Source organism: Urtica dioica, chromosome 4 (genome assembly GCF_054948205.1).
Source record: "Urtica dioica subsp. dioica isolate 48M chromosome 4, U.dioica_male_clone48M_v1_H2, whole genome shotgun sequence".
In the NCBI taxonomy this organism is placed as follows: Eukaryota; Viridiplantae; Streptophyta; class Magnoliopsida; order Rosales; family Urticaceae; genus Urtica; species Urtica dioica.
Window position 1 is genome coordinate 20,804,984 of NC_142759.1, and position 20,522 is coordinate 20,825,505.

Consider the following 20,522-nt stretch of genomic DNA (forward strand, 5'->3'; position numbering starts at 1 on the left):
AAGATGATGCACGCAATACCCATATGCCGAATTTGGAAAAATCTTTGCCACAACATTACATATTCCATTGTTCATGTCGAATACAATGACCTGATGTGGTCTCTCCCCTATCGCTGCCTTTAACGTGCTCAAAAAATTCAACCATGACTCATTCGATTCAGAGTCTCCAACACCGAAGGCGAGGGGAAAACAATGTTCATTTGCATCCATCGCTACCGCTGTAAACAAAGTTCCACGATGATAGTTCTTCAAGAACGTAGCGTCGATAATGATGTTAGGCCGACAAAACTTCCATCCTCTTATGAAGGGACTAAGAGACTAAAAAATTTATAAATTTGTGTTCACGGTCAGTAGTAAGCTCCAGAACATACCCTGGATTTTTTTGTCTCAATCATATACTTTAAGGTGGGCAGAAATGCGTACGACTCAGTGTTAGTTCCGTATAACAACCCAAGGGCCTTTTCTTTTGCTCTTCAAGCCTTCTTATACGTCATACGAACTCCATAATTTGTCTCCATGTAACCAACGATTTCTTTCGGTTTACAATTCATTTGACGAGGATCCGCAAACTTGTGTTTCACAACATCTCCTGTGAATAGCGCCGTGGCTTTTGGATTCTTTCTAGACTCTACGGAACATGTATGCTCAGAATCAAACCTATATTAAGAAGAAATGAATGTCAATTAATAAATTAAAGTCAATAAAACTGAGGTTTTTATTGACATTAAATTCAATAAATCACAGCCTTTATTGACATTAAAGTCAATAAATCACAGTGTTTATTGACATTAATGTCAATAAAAAGTCACAGTGTTTTTTGAATTTAATGTCAATAAATACTGTGATTTTAGGTTCTTGACTATAACTAAATAATGATGTAAAACAGAGAAAGGTTGGGAGAAACACATACCTCCTAATCTGAAAAACCTCGGTCTCCCTTAATCTAACCGCACGAATTGCCCACTCACAATTGTCACCCGGGAAAACGACGTGGAGATACTTCTTACAAGAACTCTTTGTCGTGAATGCAAAGTGTTTACTTATCACATACATGGTCAAATGCTTCTTCAATGCATGTTAGGTAGCGTATAGAGCTTCTAGCTCGACTCTGATAGGCGAGTTCAAATCCATCACTTCATCCTCCCCAATGTGCTCACGGCTAATCCTAGACGGTTAGGTAAGGGGCTGTGGAGGTCGTTGTGTCGAGGGAGCGGGTTGAGAGGGTCCTTGTGTAGAGGAATGGGGTTGTGGAGGTGGTTTATATGTCGGTGGAGTTGGCTGTGACGGTTTCTGTGTGACGGGGAAGGGGGTTGTGATGACAACGCACGCGACTGTTCGAATGTGTATTCTTTCAATCCAAGTGTGGACGGAGATGCAAACTCTTCAAATCTAGACTCCCATTTCATTGGACTTGATTCTAGGCAAGACGAGGACGGCTGATTTGCTGCCTCATCGGGCGTTAGCTTAACTATCTCAATAACAAGATTATAATTTGACATGGAATGGTCTTGGCTCCTCAAATACAAGTAACTTTTGACGTGGCTATCGTTTGTAATCTTTATTGGCAATTCTGAAAATGGTGTCTCATATTTGACCATAATGGAATGAGTGGACGGTAAGAGCCACATCTCAGCGTACAAGGCGTCCATGAGATGGTGGTATTCAAAACCATCCGAAAGCACAAGTACAAACCATGCACCCTCCTTGTATACACATGGTTTAACCCATGTACCACTATGCTTGCCGTACACTAAAATATCACCCATTACTACATAAAAATAGTGTAATCGGGATGTTAATTTCCTATTTTAAACGTTTAAAATTCATTTATAAAGATTTAAAATCCTAACAAAAAAAATTAAAAAAAACAGTGAAGATTTATTGACATTGATGTCAATAAAAATGCATTTTTATTGACATTGATGTCAATAAATATTCAAAGGATTTTTCCATAATCGTTTTAGATTTATTGACATTAATGTCAATAAAAATGCAACAATGTCAATAAATCTTCAACGATTCCCAAAAAATTTCAGAAATTTTTCCAGATTTTTCATGCTTCCAAGAATCGCTCTTTCATTGTTTTTTAACTTCAATGACCACAAAAACTTTTTTTTCATGAAAACATTAAACCCTAATCAAAGTGACGAACTTTTTTCATGACGAAGTTTTTCCATAATCAAAGTGATAGATGAAGGAAAATGATAACAAACCTTCTTTCTATGAGCATGAACCCACTGAAAAACGAGTTGAAGATGAGAGATAGAGACACGAGATGAGAGACACGAGTTGAGAGAGAGAGAGAGAGAGAGAGAGATGAACAGGAAAAGAGAGGAAGAGAGAGTAGTCTGTAACTTTTGTAAAAACACGCGAGAGAGAGAGAGAGAGAGAAGTCTGACATAAATCATAATACAATAAAAAATAATAATCCCAATTAAAAAGTAATAGAAGTCAAATACTAAAATTAAAAAAAAATGTCAATAAAAGTGGGGTTATTTTTTTACATAAAGAAGATAGGTAGTCATAGTTTACGATAAAAATGGACTTATTTTATTTTGGTTCAAAATCATTATAGAAGTCATAGAAAGGGAATAATCCATATATATATATATATATATATATATATATATGTATATGTATATATATATATGTATATGTATATATATGAATAAACTTAAACTTAAAAATAGATGACGGTGTGATTAAGAGTCGTGTATGATAATAACTATTACTATAATCATTACTTTAACAAACAATTAGGTAACTAACTAATTAAAACATTTGAGATTTCTATATGGCCAAAGCTTCATAAATACTAGATAAATTGTCATAAATATGACGTGGCCTTATCAAGATATTTTATGCATTTTTGATTTGCTCTTTTGTTTTAATTTTGAAATTTTATTTCAAATTTGATTTTTTTTTTTTTTTTTTGCATTCAATTTTAAATTTTAACCAAAAATTATTCGGTAATTAATATTCAAATAAATCCCTACAATTTAGCAACCAATTTTGGGACTATGTGGGGACTGTTTGTTTGAAATAAGCGTTTATATTTGTATCATTCTCGATTTTATTATGTTGCCATATTCAAATTTCAAGCGTACATTTTTTTCTTAAGCGCCATTGTTTAATCCCAATGGTTTTTATTACAGCTCTGACATTTTCGTTGTTGAAGATTCACCATGGCTGTGTTTTCTCTTATGTAATCGGGTGTGTTTCTTTTTGTTCTTCATTATTAATTGTTATTTTATTTTCTTTTTGTTCCATTACCACGAAAAAAAAAAATTTGCCTTCAGTTATTTGACCTACGATTGTGGTATTTACATGTAGGTACTCTTTTTATTCATTTGTTTTTGTTGCAGTTAAGCTATTTGAACGTCAATGGCTGGAAAACCGTAGTTCATCGTCATCAGTTGTAAATACAGACTGCAATCAATTTGATTTAAAAACTGTTATATTTCATGACCTCGATCACAATCTACAAGAAGTCAAAACTGACTGATTTTGTATCTGTATGTGTGTGTCTTACAGCTACAGGAATGAAAAAGCTGAGAAGGCTATGGATATGAGGATTTTAGTCTCTCTAGAGAGTCTTCGCTGCATTCGAATCATATATAAATATTTGTAAATTTTGTAAAAGTTGTATTCAGTTGTAAATAATTATGTACCTATTGTTACGTTTATGTCTTTTAGATTTTGCCTTTATGTAATCAATTGTACATAGTTGTAAATAATATTGTAATCAGTTGTAAATAGTTGTAACTATAATAAAAAAAAATATAATCGGCAGTTTTTTTTTTAACTTGAATTTTACTTCGGCAAATTTGTTTATTTTGAATTTTATTTTTTTCAACATATTTTAATTATTCGGTCGGTCTAAAGAATAACTCCTTATTGATTAGCATATAGTTATGTGATTCAAGTCATTTAGTCTTTAATGTTATAGAATATTTGATTGAATATTACTATATTATGTGTATTAGGCGGTTAAGTCAGTCAAATCTTTTTATTTTAGGCGGTTTAGATTTAAATTTGAATTATTTGATCAATATAAAGAATAATTCTCTATTAATTATCATTTAGTTAAGGATTACGTGGATTTATTCTTTAATGGTATAGAATATCTTATCAAATATTGGTTAATTACGTGTATAAGAAACTTAAGCTATTCAGATTTTTTCGGAAGTCAAAATTTGAATTTTCACATAATTGGTATACAACTTTCAGTAAATGAGTGTTAATTATATACAACTTTCAGTAAATAGTATGGGTGCAATCGAGTTGGGTTAGTCGGTTTTTTCATATGCTATCAATCCAAACCGTTTCACCTAACCTTTTAGTTTTAAAATCCAAACCAAAAGGTAAAACCTAACCAAACCGACCCAAAAAAAATCGGGTTGGTTTGAGTTGGCTTTTTCGGATTATAATTCTCGAAAAATGACTTTATAACTCGAATGAAAATCATATATATAATTCAACGATATCGTTCGAGCGGCAGCGCACCAGGCCGCCAAGGCGCACGAGCAAGATCTGGCGGAAGATGAGGCCGTGCATTCCAGAATTGGCAGACTTCGAATGAAAAAGGGAAACAAAAAGAATAGATTGTAATTTTTTTAATTTATTGAACGTAAATTATCAAATTTTATGAATTTAATATTAGAATTTCTATTAAATTATTTATATAATTATTCTAATTAATATTATTCAAATTATTTATTTAATTTAACAAAAAAATTATTTAATTAATTTTTAAATAATTTTTTAAATTATAATTTTTATATATCTAATAGGCTGATTCTATTAGAATCAGCATTTTTTTAAAAAAAAAAAAAACTACAGACAATCAGATGCGACTAGTCGCATCTGATACCTTCGCGGGAAGAGTATCAGATGCGACTAGTCGCATCTGATTGTACTAACACCCGCCAAAATATTAGGCAGGGAATTACTATTAGATGCGAAGGTATCAGATGCGACTAGTCGCATCTGATACTATAATTCACGCTTTAATATCTTCTTTTGGAGGATATTTAGGTGCGACGTTTGGTGCGACTAGTCGCACCTATAATGTCGCACCTGATAGTTATGACTTTCAGGTGCGACAAGTCGCACCTAAAATCATCAGGTGCGCACTTTCAGATGCGACTTTGTCGCATCTAAAGTCGCACCTGATGATACTTTCAGGTGTGACACTGATGCTTTCAGGTGCGACTTTTGTCGCACCTGATGCTATTAATTGTACTAGTGATATGCATATTATATCTAATACGTTATGTCAAATAAAATCAAAATTTTACATTTAAAATAAAAGTTACACATATTTTAATTACCAAATCTTCATGTATTCGCAACTAATAAAGTATAATACTGAGTATTGTTTGATTTAATTATAATATTATTAAAAAATGATATTTTTTAAACAACAATACATATAAAATATTTGCAATCTTGAAAAAAAATTAAAAAAAAACACCATCAGATTGGTTTGGTTCAACCCATTCTCACGACTGTAAAAAAAACCAAACCAACCGGATACAATTGCAGTTTGATTACAACCCAAATTTCAACGGATTTTAATGGGGCGGTTTAAAAAAAAGTGCGGTTTGGTTTGAATGATCAGGTTGTTCGGTTTGGCGGTTTTCATGAACACCATAACACAAAATTTACATCATGTTAAATAACCGTACATTGGAGTTAACTATATACAAACTTGCAGTAAAAACTGTGTAGATACAACAACACAAGTTTACAAAATTACAAAACCTAATGGCACAAAATTTATTGATTAACATGTCCCCGTATCTACTTAGGTGTTTTTGTATTTTTGACCGTTGATTTCTTCTGGCCGACTTTCCTCGCCATATTCAGTCTGTGTACACAATAAAATGAAGATTGTGTAAATAAATGTAAATAACTCATTTCCATAACCTTGTTAGAATAAATTAAGTAGCTGTAAATAACATAACCTAACAACTCATTTTCATGTAAATGATCAAAACCCGGGTAATGAATGCAGAAACATTTTTATATGGTTAGAGATCGAAATAGATAAAACTTAATGTTTTTAATGGTGGCTTAACTGAATATTATCAAAAACCCCTTTGAAAATCTCATTTTCGGCTCGATTTACACATGCATCTCAAAAATCTGCAGATACCTTTGCGAAATTGTAAGAGGAATCTGAGTAAGTTAAACTAGTTGCGTCAGAATTTACTTTTGTCGACTGTAAAACTTCATTATCTCCAAGTTAATTTTTTCAGTCGGCGACTTCTTCCTCTTCTTTTAATTATTTTCTTCTTTTTTTTTAAATTGGAAATGAAATCGAGTGTTGTTATTGACTTACTAAGATTTCTTTCTTCGATTCGCGCGAGTATTAACTGCTCGAGTGAATATTATTTGAGTGTGTTTTTTAATTAGAAAAATGTGTAATTGGCGGGAAACAAATTTCGGGTATATAAGTAACTTTACGTCTTTAAATAAATGGATGTGGTTGTTTATCTAAGATTTATCAAACTTTTGCTATATAATAATTATCATATTGGTGAAGAGAAATTTCATTTTGTGGAGCTAAAAATTATCAAAATATCAAGACTAGACCCATTAGTCTAACAATATCCGAAATTAGACTTTTGGACACTTTTCGGACAAAAATACCCCTAAAGGTCCATATATATATATATATATATATATATAATATATATATATATATATATATAATATATATTATATATATATATATATATATATATATCGGATTGCATCGGATTTTGGCGGAGATTTTGGGTGAAGGTCATCAGAAAAATCCGATGAAATCTGATGATCTCCGATGAGATTCGTCGGATTTTTCCAAGGTTTTTTTAGAAACTCTAATTATGGAACTTTCCCAAAAAGGATGCGAAACCACTAAAATCGAAGCTTAATACAGATCCAAATTCCTAAAAAACTCGATCACCGAAAGTTTAAATCCTAGTGCAACTAATCGAAGATGACAAGACTTGTGATGAAGAGGGAGGGAGAGAATCAGAGGGTTTGAAATGAGAGAAGAAGAGGTGTTATTTAAATTTTATGGGCATTTTTGTCCGAAAAGTGTCCAAAAATCTAATTTCATATATTATTAAACAAATTGGTGTTGTCTTGATATTTTGATAATTTTTAGGTCTACAAAATGAAATTTTTCTTGGTGAATGCGATGATAATCCTAATAATAAATATAATAAATGCCTAAGCCTTTTAATATGAGAAGAATAAAAAAATAAAAAATAAAAAGAATAAAATCCTGTTTATACGTGATAGTTTCTGTTTTGATACGGCTATGCTAGTACTGTATTAGGATTAAGAAATCTCATATTGCTAAAAATAAAAGTAAGCATATCAAATCCTCAATTTTCATATTCGTTTCTGGCTTGACATTGATCCTGTGATACCGTATTTTATTGGTATTTTAGATTTTTCATTTCGGACCATATCGTGTCAAAAAGATATCGAATTGTATGAAAAACTCTAAAGCTGTGCTGTTGTAATTTCCGAAAAATACTACGTATATACATGGTAATTGTTGTTCTTCTCTTCATATAATCACGCTTGATACAGATATAATTATAATGCTTTCCTAAACTATACACTATATATTCCACATATAATCAATTAAAAGAAATGAAAATCCATTAAATAAGAAACTATAATCAATGCCCTTCCGAAAAAGAAAAACATGTAGTTAATACCCTACCAAAAATAAATCCGTTGAGTCGGCAATATGAAAACACGTGGAATTTGGAAATTAATATCAGAGAGAAATCAACGGCTCAAAATGGCTATATGTGGTAAGCTATGAAATCCACACGGTTTTAATACATTGGAGAAGAGAATAGCATAAACGGTAACCCCTTCTCTCTCCCTCTTATATAACAACATAACTCATTTTTTCATATATGTACTAAAATCAAACATCAACACTCTTACTTCATAAAATATTTGTTAAAAGAAAAAAAAAAGGAAACATCCTTATATCAAAGCAAGAGCTTGTAATAAAATACCCAGCGCCACTACCACAATAGAAATCAGTAGTGGAATTGTGTTATTGTGATGGCTATTCAGAGAATCGTGTTATTGTTTTGTGTATTTTCTTTATTTTTGTGTAGCTCAAAAGCTTATGATTTCTACGTTGGTGGAAGGGACGGTTGGGTCCGAAACCCTTCCGAGAGTTTCAACAAATGGGCTGAGAGAAACAGATTCCAAGTCAACGACACTCTTCGTAAGTCAACAATTCATATATATTTATATTACTTAAAACTCTTAAATTAACTGTATTAATTTGTTTGGGTACAGATTTTAGGAACAAGAATGGTTCGGAGTCTGTGTTGGTGGTGAAGAAGGAAGACTATTACAAGTGCAGCACAGACAGTCCGATCCAAACACTCCACGGCGGCGATTCGGAATTCAAATTTCACCGATCCGGTCCGTTCTTCTTCATCGCCGGCGATCGCCAGAGCTGTCTTCAAGGCCAACGATTGATCGTCGTCGTCTTGGCTATCAGATCTCCTCCTTCTCCATCGTCTCACTCGCCGGCGCCGTCGGACGGAAGCCATCCTCCGTCGTCTCACTCGCCGGCGCCGTCCCACCCAAGCCATCCTCCGTCGTCTCACTCGCCGGCGCCGTCCCACCCAAGCCATCCTCCGTCGTCTCACTCGCCGGCACCGTCTCACGGAAGCCTTTCTCCGTCGTCTCACTCGCCGGCACCGTCTCACGGAAGCCTTTCTCCGTCGTCTCATTCGCCAGCACCGTCGCACGGAAACCTAGCTCCGGCGCCTTCGCACGGACACCTTTCTCCGGCATACTCTCCGTCATCAAAATCGCCGTCGCCATCGCACGGGATCCTTCCTCCGTCTTCCGGGTCTCATTCGCCGGCGTCTGCTCCGTCAGCGCATTCTCCGTCGCCGTCGCACGGAAGCCTTCCCCCGTCTTCTGGAACTCACTCCCCGTCGTCTTCTCCGTCGGCGCATTTCCCGGTACCTTCTAAATCGCCGTCGCTTTCACCGGCCTGGTCTCCTAGCGGCAGTGGAGCTCACAGTCCAGCTGTAGCTCCGTCTTCACATTCGCCGTCCTCTGCTCCGGCTGAAGCACCGTCGTCAATTTCACCATCTTCGGACGCTCCTATAGATTCTCCGCAGAAAGCTCCTTCGCCGGAGGGATCTCCGACGTCGTCGTCGCCTCCACCGGAGGCTGAGAATGAAGAAGCAGCGAAAGCTCCGGCACCGGCACCGAAGAAGTCGAGTGCGGTGGTGACTACAAGTTCGTCGATCTCTTTGATGATCACGGTTTTGGTCACTATGTTGTTTTTCTCGGGGATTTGAGAGGGTTAGAGAAGTAATTTCCTTCAATAAGAGATTATATGCAGTAATATTTACTGTTTATTCTGAGAGGGTTTTTCATTTTTTTCCGTATATTTTTGGATTACCATGTTTTATAATTGGAATTTGTTATTGTCTTGTTTTTATTAAAGAAAGCATGGTCTGATTTTTTTTATTAATCTTTTTTTTTTTTTTAGAACATTTTTTTTATTAATCCTTGATACATATATTTATTTTGATATAATTTGGTTTAACTAGTTGATTTTTTGTACGATAGTTGAAAGGGTGAGAATATATTTTTAATTAGAATTATGAAAAATTCGAAATGTATATTTGGTTTTCACGAGGCTACTGCGGCTACTCTTATAATATAGAAGATATATATTTACAGAAAGACCTATCATTAGTCAGTAAATAGGTCATGAAGGTTATATTTGGTAACATTTCTTTATTTATCTCAAAATATACATTCTGATATCAAGCAAATAATAATTTTATGATTTATGGTTAAAAAAAATAGATTGAGATATGAACCATTTTAATTTTTAGGCACTTGTCACCCAACTATACATTCAGCAACAAATCTTCATATGTCTAAAGTCATTCACAAATATCATAATATTGTGTCGTATTCTAGGAAATTTCCCTAACTGTGGACCACAAAATCCAGAACACGGTACGAGCAAAAGAAAGAAAAATACATAGTATACACGGCATACATTTGAATTATTAAGTTCCGAGTGATATCTGATATGACATGCATACCCATGAGGACGTGTTGCAATTTATTATTATTATATAATAATAAACAATAAATTAGAGTTACTATATATGCCTCGTGGCAAACGCAATTAATTTTAATAAAAACGAATTGTCCACGTAAACATAAGACAAAGCCATTGACTTACGAACGCCATTAACATTCCAATATTTTATTCGTGTATTTGCATTTGTGTGCCCTTTTCTTTTCTTTCTTTTCCATATGAGATCAAAAAGTTTTTTTGGTTTTGGTCCATTGTTACTTGGTTATGAGTTATGACTATTGGCTTAAGCATTTATAAACTTGAAATGCCTTTAAGACACAAGAAACAGATCGACAATCTCAATAACAAGATAACTCTAGCAAATTTGACCGGTAAAATTAATCACAACCCCATACAAAAATCAACATTACATAATTCAAACAACGATATATTCATAGAAATTTGTTGACATGGTCCCCAATGTCTAATCTTCGCGCGAATGTGTGTGGTAGAGCCACTAATTTACATCTAAACCAAACAAAAATTAAAGTTTTAATCGTCAAAGTTGTTATTACTATGTGTTGACACGTAAAAATATTATAACAATTGTCATGTGAAGGACACTATACTTAGAGCACAAAATGTTGAGTACATAAAATTCTATGCATGATTTTTTTATAACTACAGACGAATCTAGTAAATAATAATAAATAAATTGAGGGTGTTGTGTGATAGGTGAGACTTTTATCGTGGACTTTTGTTCAACTCTCATTTTCTTTGTTGTTTTACTTCCATTTTATAGTGGTGATTTGGCCCATTATGTGATAATTATTTTGTAACTTCTCCTTATTTCATGTGAGAGAGTGGTTATTTTGAATAACCATTTAAAATTTTATTTTTATTAAAATACATGTTGAGTACGTGTTCTTAGTCGGTTATTATTTAAATTATGATGTGATCACGTTTTCTTAATTTGAGTAGTTATTGAGTTATTAATTTCTCTTTTTTTTCAAAATTCTGTATAATAGAGTTTGTTATTGCCTTATTTCAAATTTAGTGTTGGATTCCTAGTGCCTAGCTCGGAGTATGCTATTTATACGAGTGACACTACGTAAAATTGAACATCGAATGAGATAAGAGTTGACTATAACTTAAAGGTCCTAAAACGGCTTCGAAGCTTTTTTTTTTAAGGCAGTTTTGCTGCAGTGGGGATTGAACCCACGACCATTGTCGGCCTTGGGCTAAGGCAGGCTAGGCCCAGGCCTAGGGCCTCATATGTGGATGAGCCTTAAAAAATTTACAATCTTTGCCGATTTTTAAGAAAATTTACATTTTTTATCCTAAAAATTTACACTTGTGGTCCATTTTCTAAAAAATTCACATTTTTTACCCTGAAAATTTAAATTTTATTAGTATTATAGGGCCCCAAAATATTGAATCGCCTAGAGCCCCCGGTGAGTTTGAGTCGGCCCTGCCCACGACCTCCACACAGAAGGTAGTGTGGAATTATCACTTAACTATCCTAAGTACCACACGGCTTCGAAGCTTTAAAATGAATCACGTAGTAGTTTAGTGTACATGGGGTTGTGTGTATTTATTTAGACACGTGGCCGTCACTTGTGCTTCGGTCTTTTAATCACTGATTAATACAAATAAGTTCGCCAAAGAATAATTAAACAAAATATTATTTTACAGTTACAACTTTTCTTTTGTGTATTGCAGGATTAAAAGTTGTGTGAACAAATGGTGGGAGAAAGAAAATTAGCGTCTCTAGGAAATATTGTACATAAATATAAAGGGGTTGTGTGTATTTATTTAGACACGTGGCCGTCACTTGTGCTTCGGTCTTTTAATCACTGATTAATACAAATAAGTTCGCCAAAGAATAATTAAACAAAATATTATTTTACAGTTACAACTTTTCTTTTGTGTATTGCAGGATTAAAAGTTGTGTGAACAAATGGTGGGAGAAAGAAAATTAGCGTCTCTAGGAAATATTGTACATAAATATAAAAGCAATGATAATACTAAAGATGCCCATGAATTATTTCATTCTCACGTGTGATGTGATAGATAGTTCAGTCATGCTCATCTTAATTTTATAATTTTTTTTTTTAGGGCATGCTCATCTTGATTGAATTAGGCTCTTTATATATGCCGGCAATAAATATCAAGTATGTAAGCAACTATAAGTCTATTATTTAAAAAAATAAAAAATCAAACTAACAATAAATTTTCATATATAAGTCTATCACGGATGATAGAATTCTAATTTCTTCAATTCTAAATTCAAATTTAACATTATACTAGACAGACTCAAGAACCAAGTGCGTTAATCAAAATATGATCCATTATGAAAATAGTCAATTTAAACATTTGACATTATTAAATAACCTACATTTCATAAATCTTAGATATTATAGTCACAAAGATGATGTGGTCCTATCAGAAAAGTTTATGCTTTCCAGGTTTGTCCCTCTTTTTATTTCCGAATTTTCATTTAAATTTTGATTATTAATTCAGCAAATTATTCAAAGCAATTTTTTTAAAAATTTTGAATTTTAAATTCTCTTTTATATTTTCAAAAATAAAGAAAGCAACTACTTTTACATTATTTTGTGGATTCCTGGTAGCATATCAATGCCCAAAATATAGGCAACAATTATTTTCTGATTTTTTGTTCTTTAAAATCGTAGTTCACATTTATGCATATTTACAGATATTTACAGAATATTTACAATTATTGACACATATTAACAGATATTAACACATTTATTTTACGTTTTTATTTGAATATTTTTGTGAGTCATTTATTTAAATTTGAATTGTATTATGTGTTTAAATTTAGAAATTAATTATTTAGTTGATTTAATCGTGTTAAGATGAGCGATTTATTAAATTCATTTAAACAGTCAACGTTTGAGTGAGAATTATATATATGAGTATTCTTGTAAAATTGCGCTTGTAAATAAAAGGCAATGGTTATTTACTTAAAATTTACGAAATATTTATTATTTAACAATATCAAACATTTAAGCTGGTTATTTTTCTAATTAATTGATCAAAATACGCCAACTCTAACGTTGGATCCTTTACTTTATTCATATAAATCCTAAATATATAGGTAATCTGCAATTTCACTCAATCTAAAGTCTAAAGACATTGCATCTTCAAAAAAAAAAAGTCTAAAGACATTGTCTTTTTTCAAAATAAAAAGAAAAAGAAAAAGAAGAGTCTAAAGTCTATAACACAGTACGACTTTAGCTAAAACCTGACGGTTGAGTAAAGCATAAGGTTGATGATGTGTGTGTGTGTGTGTGTGTGAGAGAGAGAGAGAGAGAGAGAGAGAGAGAGAGAGAGAGAGAGAATAATACCAACATTATTTACATGTGTCCAAATCTGCTCAATTTCGCAATACTCGAACGTCACACTTTTATTTACATTTTATAATTTTCAGCATAAATAGTAAATTAAGCATTATGTCAATGGTGTTTTATTAATTGAACTAATATTTCATTAAATAAATTAAGTCGAGTAATAAATGTTGTGGCATGTTAATACTGCATTACGTCGTCGAAAATGAACTTCTTAGTTGATCATAAAACGAAGTTGAAGAGTAAAGAATAACACAAGGAAAATGACATCAACTAATAGTAATTTTGATACTTTAAACTAAAATAGTAGCAATTATGTTTTTGAACATTTTTACTAATAACTGTATACTTATATATTTATAATTGTTGTTAATTATAAATTTGTAAGTTTAAAGTTTATGACAAGTGTATATTTTCATGTTAACAATTATTAGTAAAAGTGTCAAAAAAATATAATTATTATTATTTTGATATAAATTATCAAAATTCCTACTACTAATTGAGGCTATTTCCAACAACCCTCTTATCATATCCACAGAAATAGTTTGAAGAAACACTAGAAATAAACAGACTGAAAAAGAGACATAAGACCAAATGCATATAATTCCTAAAATCACTGAATAAAAGTTATAAACGATTTCAATTTTGCAGTCGAACTTTGTTTAAAATTATAAACAATTCAGTTTTTTTTTTTAAGTTGTTTAGGGGTTAAATTTTACAATATATATATTTATGGTATTAAATAATAATTTTATGAGAATGAAAATATTTAAAACCAATATTTTGAGCAATTTTGAGGACCATATTACTATAAATCAAAATTAATATAAAATAACTTTCACCAATTATTTACATGTGACTTCTTTCTTGATTGATTCACGTCCGTGTTCTTTTTTTTTTTTTTTTTTTTCTTTTTCAATACGCATTCTGTTTTAGATGGTTTAATTGTCTTCCCAGTGTCAAATGGAACTATCATTTTAATCCATATCATGCAATACCACTGCGAAAATCACACAGTAAGTAATAACACTGGTTGGGGATGAACAATAATTGATGATAAGTAAGTAATAACATTGAAAGATCACAGGTTCTAAACCGCTCTTATTCTCTGATGCAAAATTTGTTGAAACTTTGGTCAATCAAAAGATCCACCATTTACGCTCCCGAGTTCTCTGCATCAAAACCCCGGTATTTCATTCAACACCGAGAGAAACAAGGTTTTGCAGATATAAATTGTTGGAGAAACGCGATTTGATCTCATGTTAATAATAATAATAGTATCTTTACATACCTTTGATCTCTGAGCTTGCGCGTCTAGTACAATCGGGCGAGAGAGAAGGGCGTTGTCCATGTTTTGCAAATAAGGACGAGCCTTCTCTTCCAACATCTCGTTCAACTGAGTCAACGATGATTTAGGCGAAAGGTCAACATAATTTCAAGCATAAAGAGGGGACTCAGTTTGACTCGTAGTGGCTGACCTTTTCCTGGCGCCAATTGTGTTCCCACTGGGAGTCCAAGATCTTGTCGGCCAACTCTCTTTGGGCATTGAGGAGGATAGCCATCTCGTGAAGCTTTCCGGGGTCTTTGAGCTCGTCTTTGCTCCACGAAGACGCGTTCAGAGGAAGCTCTAGATCTTCACTCTGCTCAAACATAAGCTTTTTCAATGTGAGACACGAGGAACACGTGAACCGAGTTTTTAGGGTGTGTGAAGGAAAATAGAATCTATCTTACGTTCCTTGAGTCGTTTGGATCAAGGGACAATAGGGGAGGAAAATGATGAGATCAAATGTATAAATATGGAATTCCATTTTCTTTGGAAAATTAGCTGGAATTTCCCACTTATTTTCCGTGACTTCCAAACACAACGTACAATTTAGATTTCCCCTCCCATTTTCACTTTCTCTCGCATTTTCCGGGTTCCTATAAACAGACGCTTAAGGGTATGTTTGGAGCCTAAAAAATCGGAGGGGGCCAAAATGAGAATCGATTGTGTTTTCTAGTGTTGTTTTGGATTGAGAAAATCCAAGCGAATTAAAACATGCGAAGGAGAAAATACCCTTTAGATTCCATTCTTTTTTCTCTCAAAATTTCATTGACTTCCAAAAAACATGGAGAATCTGATTTTCCTTCAGATTTTCGTTTTCGCCATAAGTTCCCGGGTCCCAAACATAGGCATATGGAAAGACAAATATAAGAAGACTTTGACTTACACCCCAATTCCGTGGTCTTGGCGGGGGATCAAGTTTCATAACCTCTGTTTCTAGAACCTTCTTGGCTTTGTAGTACGGGACGTTTTTCACTATCACCGGATCTTCTCTGGCTCGATCAGGATCTATCGAGATCAATGCCTGTGCTTTGGAAAGTATATGAAAAAATCACAATTCGATGGGCATTAAAAAAATAAATTAAAAATAAAAATAAATAAAAAAACCATTACCTCTTGCAAGTGTTCCCACCCGGGTTTTCTCTTGGCAACCACATCACGTAGTTGATCATAGCGCATGGATTCCTACCAAGGGTACATAAAAAATTAAAAGAAGTTCTAAAGGATCTTGAGTGTAGAAATATTTTTTATGATGTTAAAAAAAAAAATGGCTGAAACCTTGTATTGCCACCAAATTTTCTTCTTGACATTGTCATCGTACTCAAAACCACCCGTGACCTGTGGCAATGTGAATAACCAAAACGCAGCGATGCTCGGATCCTTCATGCTCTCAAAAATATGCTGAGAAACATCACATGGAAACAAAATATCAGACATCTGAAGAAAAATTAGGCAACTCGAATTCTTGATCATAATCATACGCAGAATAATATGGAAGAAGGCGAGATGTGGTATACTAGCCTCATATGGATAATCCATCTTTCGCAGGACATTGTGGGCTTTCCACGGAGGTTCTATGATCTGCACAAAGTAAAATAGCACGAACGGTAATTGAAAAGTTTTGAAAATTTTCACGATAAACCAAAATCAAAGTAGAAAAATCTAAGGACTGAGATTATGAGTTAAGCCTTAACAAAGTTACGCTATTGGTAAAAATATTCATTCATTAGTACCTGAATCGAGCCGAATCATATAATTAGTATAACCTTGACAGAGATTAAAATATACATTTTATAATTATATTAATGAGATTTCGATGCAATTACATTGGTATCAAACACAAACAAGCTTCCGATTCAAAGGTAAAGAACTCACATCATCTGCAGAAATTGTAACATGTAATTTCCCTTTGCACTCGGGACAAGCCATCACACCCTGCAATATATATATATATATTCTATAAAATATTAAATCGTGATCATAAAGTGAAATTATCTTTCAGTACCAGACAAATTCTGCAATAGAAAAGGAAGTCGACTGCAGAGGATTAAACCCGCCTATAGTTATATATCTATTGAGTGAAGAAACTAAGAAATTTACCGTTCCTTCACAGGTCGGGCAATCTTTGCACGGCAACGGTGTATGAAGATCGAGAGCAGCGGGAAGGTGAACCAACTCGGCTCGATTATTGGAAATCGCATCTGCAATACTTTCAGCCGTTGGCTTCTCGCCACTGCATGGCCATAAATATACAAATTAAGATATAATTAATTAGAGAGAGAGAGAGAGAGAGAGAGAGAGAGAGAGTCATTAATCTTAGAGCTCAATTAGTCTACACCTAATTGACTAAGGCTGTCTCAAAGCCTCACTAACTAAACAAACTTGAAACAATATGTGAAGAGCTCAAATATGGAAACTCCAATCGAGACCAAATAATCAACCGGGTTTTAGCCACACTAGAATGAGAAGAAGATATGTATACCTTTTCAAGGTGTAATTTTTAACCTGGTAATTCACCGTTCCCGAGCCTTTGCACATTGTGCAACGCAATGCCTGCCATCCCGTGCAAGTTTGACAGTTCCTTCATTTCAAAGATCTCAGTCAATACGAAAAATTCCATGTGAATCGATGTTCTGGTACACTTTCAATATCTAGGCCTATTGAAGAATTCCATCTTAAACGGACCCATATTGCAAAAAACATATAAAATACCCCAAAAAACAAATTATACGAATCGATGTACTAGTATAGTTCATAATTTAGGCTTAGCAAAAGATTCCATCTGCTACGGGCTCGTATTACAAAAACCAGTACAACACGAAGCATAAAAATCCATGCGAATTTGTTTGTATTTCGTACTAGTAGTTCTATGGGTAATCTCCACTATGGATACAAAACTTTTGTCAAGAAAATCAATAACTTTCTTGTTAAAAAAGTTACAAACTCTATCTTGACAATATATGGTTCTCTATAATAAGTCGAATCAATATAGTTTAAATTAGCTTGCTTGACTGGTCCATAAACTTTTTGTTTTTTTGTGTGAAACCATTCAGGGCTGTAGAGGTCACAGTGAATTTTTCTTTTTAAGAAAAAAACATATTGTCCATCTTTAAACCAATTAAAATTCAAACCAAAACGAAGGCTTTAAGATTACCTCTGACAAATAACTTTCTTTCCAAGCTCAAATGCAATGTCATAAGTCCCAAATGTAGCCACAGCCTGTAAGAGAAACCAAACAAGAAAATGAAAAACAATTAGACCCACAAAACCCATTTGATAAAGTAAAATAAAAAAAGGCGAAACACTGACAAAAATGGAAGCGTAGGAGAGCTTGGAAATGAGCTCTGGGACGCCGAAGCCGCGCGGAGCAGAGCCGGCGATGTGGAAAGGGATGGTGAAGGGAGAGAGGACGAGCTTTATCGGAAAGTCTAAAATGTCGATTATGTCCTGCCCATATTTAGCCGTGAAGAGCTTGTATTGAATGTCCACGGCCTTCTTCAGGCCCTCCACCAGCTTCACTGTCCCTCTTCGAGACATCGCAACCCAAACCCACTATCGGGGAAGATAAGAAAGAATAGACACTCTTTCAGATAACATACACACTTAACACTCTAAGGGAGGTTTTTGCATCTACGCCCACTAATTTATGACATGTGTTGTGCTTTAGCCCCTTCAAAACTTACATGAATGGTTAGATTTAAGTTTCCACTCAAGTGTGTGTGAATTCTTCAAGCAATGAGGTATAAATATTACAGAAAATTAGAAAAATAATCAATTTAATCGTTTGACATTGTTAAATAACCAACGTTTAGTAAATCATGGATAAATACATGAAAATTGTTTTTTACCTTAGATTTACCAAACGTTGGCTATTTAGAAATATCAAACGTTTAAATTGGCTATTTTCCTAATGGATCATAAATATTAACATTTAAATTGGTTATTTTCCTAATGGACCATAAATATTTAGACAACTCTTATATAAATTATAAAAATCAAGGATTGAAATACGGTTACCGTTGTTGTCGGGTCGGAACTTAGATTCTGTTGGTATACCATGGTAAACTAATGATTTATCGTGGTATATATTAGAAGAAAGAATAAACTGTACCGTTTAAGTTATCATTATCGTTGTGGTAAACTCTTAAATACCGAATTTATCGAGAGGTGTCCAGTGAACAAATGAATACACAATAATTTTTAATATATACATCATTAAGATTAAGAAGAGATACTAAATTTAAAAATATATAATATATATTACATCACCAAATATTAAACTACAATTCAATTAAATTTTAAAGATTTGTGTGTCTAATATATATATATATATATGTATACATATATATTAGTTTGTGTGTACATATTTTAGTTTAAAAAAATATGCATATGTACGTTAAAGTAATTAGGTCTATCTCTGCTAAAAAATTAGATTCTAAAATGCTTAATATAATGCTATCGCTACGCGTTATTTACATTAAATGCTGATATAAAGAGTCATACTTTTAAAAAAAGAAAAAGTTATAATGTCATGTATACCGCAGGATTCGGCGGTATACAATGAAAATCCTACAGCGCAGTGCCGAATTTTTTTTTCTCCTTTCCAATCCGTTTTTGAATTTTGGTCCCAGTTTCTTCTTAAATATCATGGTGTTATGAAAAAAAATTACTGAACTAAGTCGAGTTTCACGAAGCGAAAACCGGACTGATTTCCGCCTTGTTAACCACGGTTTGCTAGGAAAGGCATGGTTGTGTATGAAACGGTAACAGGACTCTCCAAAACTCCGATTTCTGTTTGATTTTCGTCAGGTTTTCTCAGAATTTCAATCCTTGAAAAAGTATCAATTTTATCAAAATAAAATGTACCTTAAATTAATAGCTTTGTATTACTCTAGTCTGACTTTGAATTTAGCACTTATAGCTTTTGGACTACCCATAATAATTTTTCAAATATTATTTCTTTACTAGAAAATAACATGTTCCACGTGGTATTGGTAGAGACCTATAAGCTCCAACAAAGAACTTTTTCTTTAAAGTGCTTGAGTTCTTTTATAGGATGAGCTAGGTCACCTAACGAATTCATTCCTTACGAAGCTTTTCAGTGTGTAGATTTTGAAGCACAACTCGAGCTACATGCCATCGAATACACGAGGATTGAGCCTCCGAGGGCTCAAACCTATATTGTGGGGACTTTGACCTCTAAGAGATCAATAAGGCATCTCGAATTACGTTACTATAATTAACAACTACATTTAGCACCGTGTATGTTTTAGGATGTAAATGCCCCACATTTAATTAATTTTTGTGTTATTGGTGCTAGTTTATATTGTCTTATCGCTCATATATTATGGTTAGGACCCATCAAGCTATTGCTTAGCCAATGGATCATTTGTGGGTTGAGGATGTGCTGGAATCATGGGCAAGCAACTCACATAGTCTAAAAATATTCTTATAAATATTAAAAAGTTTAGACGGAATATGAGGGCATGCATCTAGATCTTAACAAAGTCGGAACGAGTCAGATGGTGGGTGTTCGTTAGTTTTTAGTCCGGATACTTTGGTGTAAAGCACTCCATCATCCATGCATCAGCTCCATGATTTGTGAGTCAAATATGCCCGAGTAAAGGACTTCGTGCGTGGCTTAGAGTTTTCTCAATCCCTCACAATATAATTTTGTTTGATTTAAAGGTGCATAGAAATAAAAACAATAATGAATTACATTATTAATCAT

The 20,522-nt window shown here is 33.4% G+C and overlaps 2 protein-coding genes across 2 annotated transcripts; one reads left to right on the top strand and one right to left on the bottom strand.

The window, feature by feature from the left end:
- The first annotated feature begins 7,889 nt into the window (after positions 1 to 7,889).
- ENODL1 (early nodulin-like protein 1) lies at positions 7,890 to 9,534 on the top strand. Its single transcript, XM_089613136.1, has 2 exons — positions 7,890 to 8,254; positions 8,329 to 9,534. The coding sequence occupies exons 1-2, from the start codon at positions 8,086 to 8,088 to the stop codon at positions 9,351 to 9,353; spliced, it is 1,194 nt and encodes a 397-aa protein (XP_089469262.1). The 5' UTR covers positions 7,890 to 8,085; the 3' UTR covers positions 9,354 to 9,534.
- A 4,890-nt stretch (positions 9,535 to 14,424) lies between these two features.
- On the bottom strand, positions 14,425 to 18,382 carry EMB2737 (embryo defective 2737). Its single transcript, XM_089613540.1, has 12 exons — positions 18,101 to 18,382; positions 17,946 to 18,010; positions 17,274 to 17,372; positions 16,892 to 17,024; positions 16,667 to 16,726; positions 16,313 to 16,372; positions 16,070 to 16,192; positions 15,905 to 15,976; positions 15,678 to 15,815; positions 14,946 to 15,107; positions 14,759 to 14,863; positions 14,425 to 14,639 (listed from the first exon to the last, which is right to left on the bottom strand). The coding sequence occupies exons 1-12, from the start codon at positions 18,326 to 18,328 to the stop codon at positions 14,607 to 14,609; spliced, it is 1,278 nt and encodes a 425-aa protein (XP_089469666.1). The 5' UTR covers positions 18,329 to 18,382; the 3' UTR covers positions 14,425 to 14,606.
- Positions 18,383 to 20,522: the final 2,140 nt, after the last annotated feature.

Coding starts and splice junctions, on each gene's coding strand:
- ENODL1 (XM_089613136.1), top strand. CDS start 8,086: ATGGCTATTCAGAGAATCGTGTTATTGTTTTGTGTATTTTCTTTATTT. Junction 8,255..8,328: donor CCAAGTCAACGACACTCTTC/GTAAGTCAACAA, acceptor GTTTGGGTACAG/ATTTTAGGAACAAGAATGGT.
- EMB2737 (XM_089613540.1), bottom strand. CDS start 18,328: ATGTCTCGAAGAGGGACAGTGAAGCTGGTGGAGGGCCTGAAGAAGGCC. Junction 17,025..17,273: donor AAAAATTACACCTTGAAAAG/GTATACATATCT, acceptor ATGGCCATGCAG/TGGCGAGAAGCCAACGGCTG. Junction 16,193..16,312: donor AGATGGATTATCCATATGAG/GCTAGTATACCA, acceptor GATGTTTCTCAG/CATATTTTTGAGAGCATGAA.